At 38.0% G+C, this 18,345-nt stretch overlaps 2 protein-coding genes across 2 annotated transcripts; both read right to left on the minus strand.

Annotated features, from left to right (window-relative positions):
• Nucleotides 1-1,543: 1,543 nt before the first annotated feature.
• ufd1l (ubiquitin recognition factor in ER associated degradation 1) lies at nucleotides 1,544-5,910 on the minus strand. The gene is made up of 12 exons (XM_037777046.1): nucleotides 5,719-5,910; nucleotides 5,363-5,495; nucleotides 3,884-3,916; nucleotides 3,669-3,790; nucleotides 3,408-3,538; nucleotides 3,243-3,315; nucleotides 3,072-3,140; nucleotides 2,917-2,985; nucleotides 2,793-2,843; nucleotides 2,605-2,693; nucleotides 2,410-2,494; nucleotides 1,544-2,161 (listed from the first exon to the last, which is right to left on the minus strand). The coding sequence occupies exons 1-12, from the start codon at nucleotides 5,719-5,721 to the stop codon at nucleotides 2,087-2,089; spliced, it is 933 nt and encodes a 310-aa protein (XP_037632974.1). The 5' UTR covers nucleotides 5,722-5,910; the 3' UTR covers nucleotides 1,544-2,086.
• A 1,657-nt stretch (nucleotides 5,911-7,567) lies between these two features.
• Nucleotides 7,568-18,118, minus strand: dhx37 (DEAH (Asp-Glu-Ala-His) box polypeptide 37). The gene is made up of 27 exons (XM_037778905.1): nucleotides 18,041-18,118; nucleotides 17,812-17,927; nucleotides 17,557-17,726; nucleotides 16,111-16,223; nucleotides 15,666-16,023; nucleotides 15,431-15,579; nucleotides 15,035-15,127; nucleotides 14,774-14,870; nucleotides 14,414-14,527; nucleotides 14,061-14,277; nucleotides 13,570-13,668; nucleotides 13,420-13,490; nucleotides 13,171-13,309; nucleotides 13,000-13,076; nucleotides 12,659-12,891; nucleotides 12,449-12,560; nucleotides 12,256-12,362; nucleotides 11,032-11,220; nucleotides 10,698-10,822; nucleotides 10,219-10,335; nucleotides 9,959-10,131; nucleotides 9,751-9,865; nucleotides 9,396-9,533; nucleotides 9,219-9,313; nucleotides 8,274-8,347; nucleotides 8,062-8,159; nucleotides 7,568-7,966 (listed from the first exon to the last, which is right to left on the minus strand). Exons 2-27 carry the CDS (start codon nucleotides 17,912-17,914, stop codon nucleotides 7,890-7,892), a joined length of 3,453 nt encoding a protein of 1,150 aa, XP_037634833.1. The 5' UTR covers nucleotides 17,915-17,927; nucleotides 18,041-18,118; the 3' UTR covers nucleotides 7,568-7,889.
• Nucleotides 18,119-18,345: the final 227 nt, after the last annotated feature.

Raw genomic sequence — 18,345 nt, forward strand, 5'->3', positions numbered from 1 at the left:
GTTAATATGTCTGTATATGTTCTTAATATGCCTGTATATGTTCTTAATATGTCTGTATATGTTGTTAATATGTCTGTATATGTTCTTAATATGCCTGTATATGTTCTTAATATGTCTGTATATGTTGTTAATATGCCTGTATATGTTCTTAATATGTCTGTATATGTTGTTAATATGTCTGTATATGTTGTTAATATGCCTGTATATGTTCTTAATATGTCTGTATATGTTCTTAATATGTCTGTATATGTTTTTAATATGCCTGTATATGTTCTTAATATGCCTGTATATGTTTTTAATATGCCTGTATATGTTCTTAATGTCTGTATATGTTCTTAATATGTCTGTATATATGTTCTTAATATGCCTGTATATATTCTTAATATGCCTGTATATGTTCTTAATATGTCTGTATATGTTCTTAATATGTCTGTATATGTTGTTAATATGTCTGTATATGTTCTTAATATGTCTGTATATGTTGTTAATATGCCTGTATATGTTCTTAATATGTCTGTATATGTTGTTAATATGTCTGTATATGTTCTTAATATGCCTGTATATGTTCTTAATATGTCTGTATATGTTGTTAATATGTCTGTATATGTTCTTAATATGCCTGTATATGTTCTTAATATGTCTGTATATGTTGTTAATATGCCTGTATATGTTCTTAATATGTCTGTATATGTTGTTAATATGTCTGTATATGTTGTTAATATGCCTGTATATGTTCTTAATATGTCTGTATATGTTGTTAATATGTCTGTATATGTTTTTAAAATGCCTGTATATGTTCTTAATATGTCTGTATGTTTTTAATATGCCTGTATATGTTCTTAATATGTCTGTATATGTTCTTAATATGCCTTGTACAAAGTATCTTATATATGTACATTCATACTTCCAGATATGTATATGTTCTTAATATGCCTTGCACAAAGTATTTCCTTTTATAATTGTAATATAACTTATTATTTTTAATGGAGCTTCCCAGCAAAAAGCATTTCACACGATTGTCCTTGTATAACCGGCTTGACAATAAACATCTTCAATCTTGAATCTTGAACCACAGTTTTACACATAGGCACAGCCCTTACTTTGAAAATACTCACTTAACCCTTTCAAATAGCAAAAAATTAAACAATATGAGTGACTAATACTACTAATACTAATCATGACAAACTAAACATCTCATAATTGTAGTAACTACAGGTGTGACCAATTTATTTAAAGCTACTCTGCATTTGATAAGTCAAGAACATGTTTTGGACAAATATGGACATTTCTTCTTTGACATCTTTGTGGTCTTTCCACAATCTATTGGTGTTATAAAGTATGTATTACTTGTAAGTGTATCCTACCATTACACTGTCTAATTAGAACTGGACAATCAAATATAAAGCATCTGTTTATTCCTAAATAAATGTGTCTAATTCGAGTCAAGAAAAATGCCATAAAAACATCCTATTATATACCAGTTTCATTATGTAGTTCATGTACATGCTTAAACATCACAAAAATAACTACTAGCGACAATTTATTTCAAACACAGTCCTTTATTTGTCTATAAATAAACCAAGAAAAAAAAGGAAAAAACTTGCAAATTATTCCTATAACCCAAAAAACCTCAAACACAAAATGTTTTCATTATAATTAAAACCAAAAGTATTGAGCTATTATTGCTCCCATTTTATCACAATAATGGGACTCTGGATAGCAGTATATTTAAAGTCAATTATAAAAATGCAACTATTATGGAAAAAGGGGGAAAATGCTCAAATATCGTAGCAATACTCAACAAGTTATTCTTTGTTTTGGTAGTGTGGTGATATAATTTATTCTTATTTATTCCAAAAAACTCCAGACAGCATTTTTTTTACAGAGCTCCGCTTTTGTTGAGCAAGATATTTCTGTCTGAGTTTTAATTACATATAATCCCAACTCAACAGCAAAACCATTTCAAAGGGACAGAGACAAAATCTCAGTGCATCTGAAGGCCAGTTTTGTTTTTACTTTGCTGTTGAAGGTGACAATAGATATGGTGAGTCCGTGCACATTAGCCAGTCTCTCCACTGGGAATCCTTCAAGGTTTTCTGCCCTTCTTGCGTAGTGACTGTCCTTCTCCAGAGAAGGCGATGAATCTGTTCAAGGCATCATCCTGGGTGGATTAAAAGAGATTTAAAAAAAATTTATAATTAGAAAATTCTAGTCCTACATGAGAAAATGTATTTCGAGAATTCAGTACAAACACAGAATGAATCACACAATGAAATGGTTTAGTATAAATACTATGAACAAAAAGGTTGTACTGTACTGGAAAAGAGTTTGACAAACTGTACTGAATACTGTAAATACAGCCAAGTTAAATATGTACAAATGTATGATAAAATCCTTCACATTTCTTACATCATCAATAAGTTTCCTGGGCAGAGGCTTTGAGTTTCTGATGAAGGTGATCCTGCCAACTTTGAATTCGTAGTTGGGAATGCCTCTGTAAAATGAAAGATTAGAGTTTAAGGTTAAGAATTTACACTCATGGCTATAACACATGGCTAATTTTATGCCACTTCATGTCTACATGTATAAAATACTGAACATCACCTTTTGATGTCACTTGGGTCGAACGGGACAGGGCTGGGCTCGATCCCTTTTAATTTACCATCCAAACGATTGCCAGAGCCGGTGAAAGCCTGAGGATAAGAAACAAATTAGAAGTTACATTTGGTCCAATAATTGTGATTATCAGTAGGACATGTATTTGTCTCTAACGCACAGCAACATTTACTCACTCTGAATCCCAGGTCCATGTCGGCGTAGCTTGGGGGTTCTGCTTCTTCCTCCTGTGAAGAAATGAGTTTTATCAAATTGTTCAGAGCACAAGTTGTACAGGTACCTTCAGGGTTTGGTCCTTACTGTCGGTTCTTCCTGGTGCTGAGGTCGTCGTTCAGGCTCTTTGTAACCCAACGGAGCATCAAAATCCACCTGAGAAACCGAGTCGCAACACATTTAAAGAGGAGAACACAACAGAATAATTCACTGCTGTCTGTGATAAATATAGAAGATCTTACGTTCATATCGCACTCGATGATGGACACTGCTTTATCTGGCTTGGTCTCCATTACTCGCAGCTCATATATCTGAAACACAGATTCCATTAGCAGTTGTATTCAGTAGAAAAAAATAAAGACAAAGACATATTCACATATTAATCAAACACTTATCTGAATAAGTTAATTTACCTTTTCATTGTAGTTGATAGCTACGACATCACCAGTTGTCAAGCAGGCAAAGTTTCTCAATGCATTCTCCAGTCTGTAATAAAGAGACATCTTAGTTAATCACTATAGTTAAACATAAAATGTGAAAAAAGGGTCAATTCAGTGTTCCTAACTGATTTTTCTTACACTGCCTTGGGGTTCGTGATGTCCAGGAAGTCGGGGCTCTGTGGCTGGAACTTTGAGTAAGTGGCCACCATAAGGTTAACGCTTTCCACCTGGACCAGACCACCTTCCTCCAGCAGGAGATTCTGCATCATCTGCAGCAAACAAAATGAAGCAAATATCAGGAAGTGCTGTCTTGCAGGATTCTTACAAAGTGGCTTTAAGAGCATTTAATCAGCAGAGAACATTTCAGACGCCGACATTAAACTTGTTTCTGTTTCTCACCCAGTGTGGCAGGTAGCAGATTCCCTCGTCTGCCACAAACTCCAGAACGCCACAGTGCGTCATTCTGTCGGAGTTCTTGTTGGTCAGTTTGAACAGCATTGGATAGGTGATGTTAAGCCTGCCTATATGAGGAAAAAGAGCAGAAAGGTAAGATTCATGGGAGGTTCATGCAGGTCTTTTATAATAAAGAGGTGTTTGATTTAACTTCCACTTACTGAGCTGGTCGAGAGCTGAAGGTGGCATTATTACTGAAAAAGAAACGCTCATTAGTTGAGACATTAAAAAACAAATAAGATCACGTAAACACCTTTACTTCCAGTTAAAAACTTTTGAACACATACATGTCCAAAGACATGTTCATAAGGGCCGATAGCTTACATAAGAAAAGGTTGGCTGCACCAGACATTGAAACACAGCTGAACATGACTCAACACAATAAACGGATCAATTCAACAGTAGAAAACACTAGAAAGCAGTAGGGCTGTCCTCGAGAAATTCGTAGTCAATTAACACTGGTACAATTTTGTCAATAGATTAGTTGATTTAATCAACAGATCTGTAAAACTGAGTTTCTCCATAAAGAATCACACAAAACTTGTATTTTTATATCTGGTATATTTTTTTGTACTTTGTACTAATAACTTTTTTACTGCCTTTTTACTAACATGTTTTGCACTATGGAACTGTGATGCTGGAAACTTGAATTTCCCTCGGGATCAATCAAGTTACTATCCATCTATCTATCCATCTACCCATCTATCTATCTACCCATCTATCCATCCATCTACCCATATATCCATCTATCTATCCATCTATCCATTCATCTATCTACCCATCTATCTATCTATTCATCTATCTATCCATCTATCTATCTATCCATCCATCTATCCATCTATCTATCCATCTACCCATCTACCTATCCATCTATCTATCCATCTACCCATCTATCTATCTACCCATCTATCCATCCATCTACCCATATATCTATCTTCTATCCATCTATCTACCCATCTATCTATCCATCTATCCATTCATCTATCTATCCATCTATCTATCTATCCATCTATCTATCCATCCATCTATCCATCTACCCATCTACCTATCCATCTATCTATCCATCTACCTATCTATCTATCTACCCATCTATCCATCCATCTACCCATATATCTATCTTCTATCCATCTATCTACCCATCTATCTATCCATCTATCCATTCATCTATCTATCCATCTATCTACCCATCTATTCATCTATCTATCCATCTATCTATCTATCTATCCATCTATCTATCTATCCATCCATCTATCCATCTATCTATCCATCTACCCATCCACCTATCCATCTATCTACCCATCTATCCATTCATCTACCTATCCATCTATCTACCCATCTATTCATCTATCTATCCATCTATCTATCCATCTACCCATCTACCTATCTATCTATCCATCCATCCATCTATCTATCTATCCATCCATCTATCCATCTATCTATCTTACCATCTATCTATCCATTTATCCATCCATCTATATAAATAATAAAACAATTTCAATTAGTAGATCCAATAAAGGAAGGACTCAAACCCATGTATCTATTTACTACAAATTCCTTTGTTTACAGTAGAATTCTCCAGATTTTACTGGCAGTGTATGAAAGTACACATACATCTTTATAACAACAATAATACTACTTACTTTTCCCTCCTTTCTCCACGTCGGAGCGGTCGTTTGGACCCGCCAGCATGGACACCGAGTAGCATCGGTACTGAGTGGAGAAGCGGTTCTGAAAGCCTCGGGACATCGGGTGGTCGAAGACGTGGAAGGAAAACTGTGGAACAAAACAAATCCTATTAAATAAAACTCACGTATTTCCTATATGTTTACGTGAGTTATCAAACATCCAGGCGGGACTTTTAATCCATCGCGACAGAGTGACAGAGTGACAGAGCAGCTTTCTGTCGGGTTGTTGTTGTAGCTCCAGAAGCTAATGTTACGACTTGTTTTCATCTAAATGTGTCGTCAACGTTGAACCAAATCAAAACGTTACTCACCATGTCGACAGTTTATGTGTTTGGTTGTCAAACGACTCGAATCAAAGTGTCTGTTTCTGTTTTGTTATTAGTGAATTTTTGCATAAGAGCTGCTGAGCTGTGACTTCACTCTGTTGTCTTCCGCTTCTTCCGGAAGTGTATGAGCTCACTGCAGGAAGTGACGACATGGAAGACGTTAGCCAATCACGACACGAGAGACGTTAGCCAATCACGACACGACAGACGTTAGCCAATCAGAGCAGGCAATGGAAATAACAGGTGTTTCTAGCAATTTCATCATAGAGCAACAACTTCTATACACTTCCAGTGATTTTTTTAAGATTAAGATTTGGCGTTGAGAGCAATGAATGTGTTTTTTATTTGTGTTTTTACTATTGATCATAATAGTATTATTTTTGGTGTATTTAGGAGCGCTATCGCAGGTCCTTCCTTCCTGCAGCTGTCAGACTCCACAACCAGCACTGCTCCCACTTACACACCAAAACACTGACAATAACCTGATATTTTCAGGTGGAATTTCATTCATTCATTCATTCATTCATTCATTCATTCATTCATTCATTCATTCATTCTCACTGTGCAATATCATTTTCCACTTGTGCAATTTTGTTAATAGCCTGTTTATTGTTAATACTGTATATACTGCTCCTATTTCTATACTTACTTCTATTTAAATGATTCATATTTTGTTACATTTTGTTTAGCTCTTTTTTTTTTTACTGTTAGCTGATGCATCTTGTTTTTTGCACTATCCCCTTTGCTGCTGTACACTGCAAATTTCCCCACTGCGGGACTAATAAAGGATTATCTTATCTTATCTTATCTTAGTAGGAATAATATTTTGGTGTTTTATTTGAAGACAAAAATTGGCCCTAATTTTTTAGTTTTACTAATTTTAGCCAAATTTTTTATTCATAAGACCCCATCAATCTTCATGTGCTACTATAATGAAACTCAACTCTTCAGTAGGTCCCTGAAATTAGTGAAATCCAAATTTGATCTCTATGTCATGCTTTTTTTAATGATTTATTCTCATTTTTTTGTCTGTGTAAATGTTTTATGTCTAATGTGATATCTGCTGTTTTGAGGATAACTTTGTAAATGATTGCCTTATTATTTGTCAATTCATCTTGTGAATAATAAAATAAAAAAAAACTTACCCTTTAGCTTTCCATATGAATATTAAAAATGAAGGTTTTACACTGTATTATGTTCAAGGTTTCTCCAAACATTGCACTTCCATAATGTTGGATTTGTACAAAATAGTCTAATCAGAAGAAGCAACAGAGGCTGAGATAGTCTGACTTTTAGTCTCTAGCATGAATCAAATAATACCATCTGACATCTCACCACAAAGTCCATTCAGTGGCGTTTTACGAACTTTCACCTGATTTTGGAACAGCTACTAAATGGACTATGTGGTGAGTCTGTTTGGTGAACTGACAATTTCGAAAGTCAGGAATTAACTTTCAGTAGACACATAGATATGAAGTCATTGAAATGCTCAGAAAATGTTTAATTTTGACATCTATAATTCTGACAACTGGGCAAAATCCATCTGCTGAGGAAGATCATATGAAAATGTTCAAAAATTAACATTCAATGTTAACCAATTACCTTCTTGTTAGACACAGTCTGTCTGGTAAATGTTCACATAGTTGTACTCCATTCTCCATGCCCAAACTGAGATTATTATCATCATGAGGGTTATTTCACAAACTTATTTAAAAAAAACTTTAATACTCCTCATGACTTGTAAACTAACATTGATGTGTAAAATCAGTGACGCTGTCCTTTAATATTTACCAACCACAATTTATATCCAACATGAATAAATCACACAGCAGCCTTATTCAGAGCCACACAGTTTTAATGAGTCTTATGAAGACCAAATCAGACATACATAACTGTCAGCAGCACACTGATAACAAGTTAAAAGTCATTATAGAGCTCTAGTTGAAAACTGTACAAATCACAGAGACAGTATATAAATTGAAAAATTGAGAAAAGGCAGTGTTGTGGGTTTGTAGTTGCACTTTGAGAGAACATTTAAAAAGGTCTGCAGACGCCATCTGATAGTAAAGAAGGGAGTTCTACGGATCTGTAGCTCAACATAAGTCTCTGATCAAGTGTGTAATATAATTTTCTGCCTTCTTTTCAGATGTAAGCTTTCATAACGGAGGCCAACTTTTGGCTACTTCTTGATGCACGGCTTCAGGTAACCACTGGCAGTATGCAGACAACAGGACTGTAGGAGGAGAAAAATACATGACAAGATTAAATGACAAGAAGAAAAATTAAATCAGACTCAGGCAAGTCATGCCAAGTGCATTAAAACCTCACATTTATCATCAGTTTTCCAGACAGAGAGGAGAGCATCTTTGCAGTCAACCTTCTTTGACACCAGCACTCCCAGGAAAGCCTCCGTCCTGGGCTGCAGCCTGAAGAAGCAAAGACACAACAGTAAGAGAAAAGTCCGTCCTTGAAACAAGTCGATTTGTTTGACTGACAAAAACAGAGAAGATCAGCGTGTGTGTGGGAGAGTACCAACTTACTTTGCCCATGATTTCAGCATGATGGAGGGGTTTGAGAGGAGGTGGCTGCTGTGTTTCTTTAGTTGAGGACAAACCTGCAAACCAGACAAAGAAAACATTATTATGCAAGACTCAAGAGTTCTGTCAGGTTTGGTCAGGTATAGGTATCATTTTTCCAGCTTATGTAAAGTTTGTGCCAGTTTTGAATTCCAGATTTGAGGATTTATGTTCTTTTTCCTACTTACATTTACATTTAGATTACATGTTATTTTATTTATTCATTTTATTTTGGGGGGTGGGTTATTTATAATAATAATAATAATAATAATAATAATAATAATAATAATAATGATAATTATATTATTATTATTATTAATAATAATAATAATAATAATAATAATAATAATTATTATTATTATTATTATATTATATTTTGGGTCCAGTTTTTTAAATTTATTTTTTGTTTTGAATTATGTCATTTTTGCTGTTGTTTTTAATAATTTCCAATGCATATCTTTAAAAACAATCCAATTTGATCACAAAAGGAATTTAAATTTAATTTAAATGTTTTGAATTTAGAAATACCTTTGGGATTAATTGATGATTGATTGATTTGTATTGGTGATTATTTTTGGTTTTGATTTTATTGGGTTGGTGTAGTGGTGGTGATAGTGTAAACTGTTTTATTTACTGTAAATATTTGTATATCATGCTGTATATTTTAATACGAAGAGAAGGAAGGCAGAGTAGTATTTGCCAATGTAACAAACAGCTGGAGATCCAAATAAACCATGAAAGGGAGGAGGAGACCCTATACTTATTACGGCTACCAATATAATAATATCAGATCTATTTTGGCCTCTAGCAGCGATCAGGACTGATACGGATTAGACAGAAGGGTCAGGTTCAAGCCTTCATAACTAATTGAATTTTGAGTGAATACTGAACAAAGATGGGAAACTGTACCTGTCCCTCGAGCAGAAACCTGGCGAACCATTTGTAACGCTCAAGGTTGTCTGGATATTCCATCTCCGCTGCCGGCAGCTGCCAAGCTACACGGACTGCAGCAGAAACACAACAATTAGGCAGAGATACTTTTTTCAGCAAAGACACGCCCATGATGCTCAGCAGTAGGAAACGTACAGAAGGTGCTTGGTCGGTGACATCTGATGGTGCCGGCGGACGAACAGAACCACGGCGACGGCGACTCCAGAGGGGAGCCGAAATGACAATACTGAGGCAGAAGCTCGGGGATCCACTCTGCTTCTACTGCTGACACACCTGACGGAGACAGAAAGGAAGACATGTCATAAGTTTCAATAACAGCAGCAACAATATAATTCAAACTTTACAGTCCTGAAATCTGGTAGTATAGATGTCTGGCTTGTCAACAGGATTTAAAAATATTAAAATCTATCATATCTACACAGGCGGTCACTCGAAAACAAAATATTGTGCAATAAAAAAGTAACACATCTGCAAAAATATTTTAAAATACCTCTCATGTACATCTTGGTGGTCTCCATGATCTCCTGGTAGACGATGAACTCCGGCAGCGTTTTGAACAGCGCGGAGGTGGGATGAATGAACACCGGGTCGTCCAGAAGAGGCGTCTATGAACAAAAATATTTAAAGGTGAGACGGTGAAGGAGAGCGATGATAGGAGACTCTCCTTAAGCCCAATTGCAGCCATCAGACCAACTTGCCTTGTACCCATTCTTCCATTTCGAGTCCAGTATATCTTCTGCATGTACATGTCTGGCGAGATGGTCTCCCAGTCCGGCCAGAACAATCTGCCGCAAGCAAACCACCTGGTGCTCCGTCGGCGGGGTCATCTTGGGATTCACAAACACTCCCACATCCGGACACACCGCGTTCACTGGGATGAGAGAACGCATATTATTTTCTGTCTTGTTTCTGAAACACATTATGTGTTACAGAAGGTGTTCTGTGTGTGTTTATGTACCTGCGTTGGTAAGTTGTCCTCTGAGCTTCCTGATCTCCACCATGGCTTTATACCTCAGGCCGTTCTCCTCGCAGAACTTGGGAGTACAACCGGCAAATTCACAAGCTCCAACAGCACCTGTTGAAACATGAATACAGAAATATAATATAACCCTATCAGTGTACTTAATATAAAACATTCTGTACAATAAATAAATGTTTTTTTTAGCATATTTTATGCATTTTTATATTTCACTAAAATTCCACTCTTTACTCTGCCAGTAAAGTGTCAAAGTTTTTTGGTAATGCATCTTGCAGTCGGGGTGGATGTAAAAGTTGTGTCCAAAAAATGTGATTGGAGACTTTTGGGGCACCATAAACCCTCCTCGCTTTGAAGCCACGTCATGGGACCTTTAAAGGTCAACATATGACCTAACAGACTTCAGCCTATAGTACAACAAAGCTGTCCAGTATTGTAACCTGAACAAGAAGTCAGCTTACCCAGCATGACCATGAGGTCCCCCAGCTGGAGCGACGCTCCTTGCCCAGCCCACAACCTCCTCATTTGGGTGAGCCGAGCTCGACGCTGGGCGAACTTGGAGCTCTCGTCTTCACTAGCTGCAGGTCTGAGGAGAATAAAAAAAATGCGTTACGATTTTATTTGTATTGTATTTTTAGGGGGAGATAGCAGGTCAGCAGTAGATGTCACATAGAAGTGGTGTACATCATCTGAAAGCTGGGAACCTGGAGATTCATTTTTGAGATTTGAGATGCCACTCCAAAATACCACATTAATCTATAAACAGTTATCATTAAAGCAAACGTGTGTCCTCACCTGTCGAGGTCTTCGAAGATCTCCCGGACCGTCATGGCTGCTACCACGGCGATGACGTAAGGCAGACAATCCTGCTGCTTACCGAGAGCCAACATCTTAGCGTAACGCGGCGCCACGGGGAACGAAGCCATCGCTCTGCCCAGAGGGCTGATGGGACAGCTCAGCCTCGCTCGCTCCATCTCATCCATCCTTTCAAGAAAATAAATAACAGTTTACAAGTGCGGACACATTATACGACTAATAATTAGCTCAATTTGTCTAATCACTCTGGATAAACTAAGACATAGGCAACATTTTAAATAAAATAATAAATAGATTTTATTCTTTTCTCCGATTTGGTCCGTGGGGGAGTATGTTTTTATTATTAAGCAGAATAAGGGGAACTATTATGATGACGCTGACGCTGACGCTGATACCCCATAGCCTCTCCTTCTAGTGCTGTCTCACAATCAGCTTTCATCTACCTATTCATTTGTTAGTATATATTTTATTATAATACTAAGCATTTCCTTTTTTTACGATCCTGTTTATTATTTTAATGAATTTTAATTTATTTTCCACTCACTTATTATTATTATCATTATTATTATTATAGAGCAATATATTATTATATAATTGTTTGGCTGTTTCTACTTGCATTTATTTAATTTATTTATTTTCTCTTCATTTTCTTCCCTTTATTTAAATATCATTTATTTATTTATTTCCCCTCTCATAAAAAATATTGCTTTGTATGGTCTAGACCTGCTGCTCTTGAGATAACTTCTGTTATGATTTGACACTATATAAAAATACATTGAATTGAATGTATGATTATGTTATGGCATGGTCTCTGGCTTATTCATTGATATTGTATGATGAAATGATTCTGTATATTGGAGAACAGAGTACATGTAAGGTCTAAGTGGTTCAATAAATAAAAATAAAAATAATAAATAAATAAAAATAGTAACATAAAAGGCTTTGTTTAAACTCTCAAATGTCCACATAAAAAGGGAAGAAAATCGTAGTGAGTGTTACAAGTTCCTGCTATTGATTAGCAGAATATTCTCTCAAATAACTTCATATTAAAATAACCCATTGTTTCATTGACTTTCATTCTTTAACACTTCCCTGTAAGAAGTCAGCACAAACAAATATCCCTCAACACCACCCAAACTGTTCTAATAAATAGTTATATCGGTAAAAACAGGGAAACCCATCGACAGACAGACAGTTAGTTACCTTCCGGAGCGCGGCGGCTCTATCAGAGCTCCCAACGAGACCAATAACTGCTCTGCTGCAATAAGAGCTTCAGCAGACGGAGACGTGGGGAAGGGAAAATTGACCACCTGCCCAAACAGAAAATATGAAGCCGTTTATATCAGAAGACGCAGCATTTTCACTCAGAAGCCTGCTGTAAGTTTGAGTTACTGACCTTGTCTATGTTGAGGTCCTTCATCTGTAAAACCAGGTCTTCTACAGGCCGGCGAGTAATCTCTGCCTCCGAGAACAAACTGAAGTCTCCAAACACGGCAGACGAGTACAACCTGCATCATAGAAACACAGAGACGAACATCTGTGAATCCTCAAGTAAAGAAAACAACCATGAAGTTACATCGTCAGTCACACAGTTTATAGTCCCGACCTGTAGCAGTGTCCCGGCTCCGTTCGTCCCGCTCTGCCTGCCCTCTGATTGGCTGAGGCCTGGGAGGTCCACATGACCTTGAAGGACGACACTCCGGTCACTCGGTCGTAGAAACGTTTCTTAACTCGACCGCAGTCGACCACGTACTTGATGCCAGGGATGGTCAGAGACGTCTCGGCCACGTTGGTGGCGACCACACACAGACGAGCGCCAGGCGGAGGAGGCCTGAACACCTGCAGTCACACATACAAGATAATATCAAGTTTATTTACTGTACTGCATCATATGTAGAGCTGCAACGATTAATCAATTAGTTGTCACCTATAAGACATGAATCTGACCTTGGCCTGCTGCTCTGGAGCCAGCAGCGAGTACAGAGGGAGAACATAGAGAGGAATCGACGGGTCGGCCTTCTCCTCTACAGAAACAAAACACAGAGCAGAATCAGTAAAAACACTCATCTGAAATACATCCAGCTGGATCTGAAGAATTACTCATTTGGAGTAGCTTGCCTGCGCTGGCGGGATCGTCTCCGATCTCCAGGTCGGAGCCGCCGTCGTCCTCCTCGTCTCCGATCCCCGCCTCTCTGTCCTCGTCCCCTTCATCCACCGGGAGGGCGGAGTAGTTGTCCAGGTCGATGCGGGGCAGAGACTGAAGACAGAGACAACTTTGTTAAAATACGTAGAGGTGGCTTTAATCACATCTCAAAAACACACACAAACACGGGTCTTTCAGGTGCATTTCATTAAAAGTGGACTTACGACATTCTTCTTCTGTTTGGCCTTTTTAAACTTCCTCATCGCCTCTGAGCTCTCTGCGTCCTCGTCTTCACCTGAACACAAAAACATGTGAATATACAAAAACTACTCAGAGATGTGTGAGAGTGAGTGTGTGTGTGTGTTAAGACTCACCAGTGGTTGTGTTTCCCTTCCTGAAGGGGAAAGCTTTGCTCAGTTTTCTGCATATATTGTGAACTTCAGCCTGACCGGTCAGAAACACCAGGATACCTCCTGAAGGGCAGAGACGAGGACATCGGGGTGGTGGTGAGTGTGTGTGAAAGTTTAACTCCAGCAACGGTGGTTTGTCCTGCTTACTTACTGAAAATTACTCTGTATAAATGTTCACATTTAGAATAACTACACTGGCAAATATTAACTAATAAAGTGTAAGTCTTCATGCATCCCACCACATTATCTTAGCAAACACAGCTATCGATGCCGTAAAGCTACAAGATTCTCCTTTCTTTCTTTGAGAGTCCATCTTTCGGGTCATGTAAGAGCCAAAACTGACTATAATTAGTTGTGTTAACTTTTCACCCCAATAGGTCAATTTAGTTTTGTAGTAAATAAATCTCAATACTAAAAGGTAGAACATCTGAGAGATGTGTCGTGTGTTTGTGCACCTGGAGGCAGCATCCGGTGGATCTTGCAGATCTTGTGGAAAACTTCTCCGGTGTAATCCTCCATCGGGGTGCGTTTGTTGAAATGTATTGACACCGGGAACTGGCGAGCGTCCACCTTGATGACGGGCGGCGGCGTCCGAAACAGCTTCGTGTTGTCTGTGAAGTCCTCCACTCGCAGAGTAGCCGACATGACCAGCAGCTTCATGGGCAAACCTTTCTGCAGAGGCGGGAAGAGTGGGAGCAGGGTCACAAAATAAATAAGATAAGATAATGTCATACATGCTGTCTGTAACACAGGCTTTAAAGGTTCAGGGTTTTTACACCAAACACATGAAGCACAGCGAGCCTCTTACCTTGTTTCTGAGCGGGATGATACGAGACAACAGTCCGATGAGGATGTCCGTGTACACGCTCCTTTCATGAGCCTCGTCTATGATTATCACGCTGTATCTCTGGAGCAGGAAGTCCTATGAGACAACACAGAGACACTGAATAATCTGCAGAAATACAGTATCTAGATAATTGAAGGAAATTAAATGCTTTCCCATTACTCATATTTATATTGAAAAAACTCCTGAAAAACAACCTCATAACGGCTTATTAAAACTGTGATTTTTTGAAGCAGACTTGTAAATGGGTATTTTTGTAAACAACTTTTTCCTATGCGAGTTGGCCTTTTTTATATTTCATTAAATGACTAGAGTAAATGATACCTTCTGAATCTCCTTCAGTAGAACACCATCTGTCATGAACTTGATCTTGGTGTCACCGGTCACGTTCCCCTCATATCGAATCTGGTACGACACCACCCTAAAACACACAAACAGGCACCATATAATTTACTAAATGTTTCCATCATCAGTCACATTTCACTCACTTGTCACAGAGAGGTTTCAAAAACTAAATAGTCTGTTTACTCTCTAAATCTGTGGATTTGAGATTATTTAATTTGAAATATTGTTAATTCTTGTTACCGTGTGGAGAGGTTCATCTCTTTGGCCACTCGGTGGGACATGCTGACAGCCGCCACTCTTCTCGGCTCTGTGATGCCTATTATTCCATCGCCGCTGCAGGAAACCAGAACGAATAAGACAACATTAACCACATGATATCACATATGAATGTGTATCCACCTCTTTATACATCCATGGTATCCACATGTAAGTAATTTTTCTAGGTAGATATCATAGACTGTATATAAGAAGTGGACGTAGTCATCGGGACGTCACCCATTGGTTTGTGGATTCTGCCGTTTTGAAGCCTCGAGTTCGGCATTTTGGCCGTCACAATCTTGGTTATTTTCAACCAGAAGTGACACGAGAGGAGGTTGCCACATGGTAAATCTGAGCACCATGACGAGGATGACCTACCTGGCATAGCCGGCTTCATACAGGAACTGAGGCACTTGAGTGGTCTTTCCACTTCCTGTCTCTCCACAGATGACGACGCAGGGATTTTCTCTCACAGCCTCCATGATGACCTGCTCCTCTGCCAGCACGGGCAGCTTCAGACGAGCTTCCTGCAGCAACAGAGTGAAATACACTTAAAGCAAGCTCACAAAAAACTCACCTGAGTGAATGGAGCACCTGTAGCTTTCACACACACCTGAATTTCTGGTAATCTGTCAACAGGAATGAAGACGGCCGGCTGCGACAGCGTCTTGTCTTCCACTTTCTCCTGAGCTGAAATCTTCTCGTTCTGTCCATCTTGTTCTGTTTTGTGTTGATCTTCCTTCACTTCCTGTTTGTCCTCCGTCTCCTGACAGGGAGTCATCTCTGTGGTCTCATTCACTTCTTCATCCTCCTCCTCCTCATCAGACGAGGTGTCCAGATCACTGCTTTCTTCTGCCTTTTGTTCCTCTTCTTCGTCCTCCTCCTCTTCTTTCCATTTTCTTTTTCTGTTCGCTCCACTGAGGCTGCTGATCTTTGGTCCCGAGTCTCCGTCTTTTATTTCATCTGGTAACCTAAAAAATAACCCAAAAATATTAAACCACGACTCCACCTTCCCCCATATCTTCCAATGCTCATCTTAGCTTATATGTTGCACTTACTGTTTGTTCTGGTAAAGTTTGTCTCCTGTTCCCAGTTTGGACGTGGTGTACAGCAGCTTCAGCTCAGACTCTGGAACCTGCACCTCGGCCAGTTTGGTCAGGATGCCTGCTCTCTGGAACGGGACAGACAGCGGGACAGGTGAGCGGGTTGTGATCTAGTTACTAAATGTTTAACAATTTATGTCCAGCATACCTAATGATCCTATGCAGGGTGAGTTACTATGAATAACTGAATAGGAATAAATTGGTTCACTAACACTTGAATTAATAAACGGATCTGTAAAACAGAGTTTCTGCACAAAAAATCCCACAAAAGCACTACTTTAAATCTCGTGTTTACCAGAGATGTGCTCTTAAGTTTCTTTGAAATAAGTCATTAAGCGTGAAAAAAGCATAAAAAATGACTAATCAACTAAAGAAATCTTAGTCGACTAAGACCAAAACGACAGATTAGTTGACTAAAAGAGGGGTCAGCCCTAAAATAAAACAGAGAAAAGCAGCAAATCCTCACATTTTTGCTTAATAAATTACTTATTGCTGTCGATCAACCACCATTAATCAACTTCATGTTTCAGCACTACAAACTAAACACATTATCGTGGTTTTACCTGAAGGTATAGGACTGGATCAAAGTTGTGTTGCCTCACAAACACAAACATACACAAGCACGCACTTTTGCTTATGCACATCACACACATTTCTTGTCTTTTTTTTAATATATTTATTGTTATTGTTGTCATTATATATATCTTGTTCTAATTGTTTGTCATCACTATTATGTAGTCATATTACTTCTGTATATTAATCTTGTGTTTTCTAAAACATTGTGAAATTTTAACACTATTTAGGTGGAAGCTTCAAATAAGCCCAGTGGGTTTTTTTTTTGCAAGGCAGCTTTATTAGTATAGCACATTTCAGCAACAGGGCAATTCAAAGTGCTTTACATAAACATTCAAGAACATTGCAACAAAGTGCAAAAGAACATTAAGACATAATTAAAACAGTTATAAAAACATTAAAGATCAGAAAATAAAAACAAGCTACAAATAAAAACTAGGATCGAAGCTAAAATAGAATATAACACACAAGAGTAAAAGCTCTAGTGCAGTATAAGATCATTATCTGGTTTAATAAAAGGCAGCAGCAAACAGGAAAGTTTTAAGCTTTGATTTAAAATAACTCAGAGTTGGAGGTCCTGCAGGTTTCTGGGAGCTTTTTCCAAATATTTGGTGCATAAAAATAACATTTGCCTCTTCCTGCACTGTATACTATTTATTTATTGTTATGTTTGTGTAGTCTAAATTTGTGCAAAAAAAAAAAAAAAAATCCTGGATAGAAAGAGTTTAAAACCTGCTCAGAGAGATACCTTTTAAAGCTTCACAGGTGTGTGTGTGTGTGTGTGTGTGTGTGTGAACCTGCAGCAGCATCAACCTGTGTGTGTCTCACCTGAGCTTTCTTCTCTTTGCGCTCCAGGACCTTCTCCAGCTCTTTCCTCTGCTTCTTGGTGAGAGGCTTCCTCTTGGAGACAGGAGTCACTGAGGCTTTCTTCTTGTTGTCTTTGTTGGCTGGGAGAACCAACGCGTTGCTCTGGTCTACACCTTTCAGCCTGGCTCCATCTGATGAACACAGACCACACATTTAAGTGTCAATATAGAGCAAAATAACTTCACCAGTTTATAGATTTAACCTTTTAATTCTCACCTTGAAGTTCCACAACAACGTTTGTCTTCTCTTCCTCTGCTGGCTGTTTGGTGTCACTTTGCTGTCTTCCCTTCCAGTTGTGTCTCTTCCTTAGTTTTCCCATTTTATACTGAGATCTGGAGATTAATAAACATAAAACACCACCTGATAACTTGTAGCTAACTGTGTGATTTTAACACGTTACGTTTGAAATTTCAACCCTGCACAAAACTCCATGTGCAAAACTCACGTGTAAACATATGAGGGTCCATCCGTTAAAACTGTCCGACGTTGTCACCGGAGAAAGGTTCCGCTTCAAAGTAAACAATCCCCCAAATATACCAACTACAGTAGTATTTTGTGTTTTATACACGTTGCGTTGTTTGTTAATTATAATAATAATAATAATAATAATAATAATAATAATAATAATAATTTAAGGATGTGTTTTGTAAGCTGTTGAAAACAACAATATGGTCTATAAAGTGTGTCTGTTTCAATAAATCAGCTGATTTAGAGTGAAAGATCTAAATAGCAACTCACTCAAAAAGAAAT

This window comes from Sebastes umbrosus, chromosome 8 (genome assembly GCF_015220745.1).
Source record: "Sebastes umbrosus isolate fSebUmb1 chromosome 8, fSebUmb1.pri, whole genome shotgun sequence".
NCBI lineage: Eukaryota > Metazoa > Chordata > Actinopteri > Perciformes > Sebastidae > Sebastes > Sebastes umbrosus.

Bases quoted from the DNA above. Each gene is read 5' to 3' on its own strand.
- ufd1l (XM_037777046.1), bottom strand. The intron at 3,539-3,668 runs GTGAGAAACAGA...TGTTTGCTGCAG, and splicing joins TCTGCTACCTGCCACACTGG to ATGATGCAGAATCTCCTGCT. The intron at 3,141-3,242 runs GTAAATTAACTT...TCTGTGTTTCAG, and splicing joins CTATCAACTACAATGAAAAG to ATATATGAGCTGCGAGTAAT.
- dhx37 (XM_037778905.1), bottom strand. From the start codon at position 17,914: ATGGGAAAACTAAGGAAGAGACACAACTGGAAGGGAAGACAGCAAAGT. The intron at 10,823-11,031 runs GTGAGGACACAC...TATTCTCCTCAG, and splicing joins ATCTTCGAAGACCTCGACAG to ACCTGCAGCTAGTGAAGACG. The intron at 10,336-10,697 runs GTAAGCTGACTT...ATGTTTCAACAG, and splicing joins GGACCTCATGGTCATGCTGG to GTGCTGTTGGAGCTTGTGAA.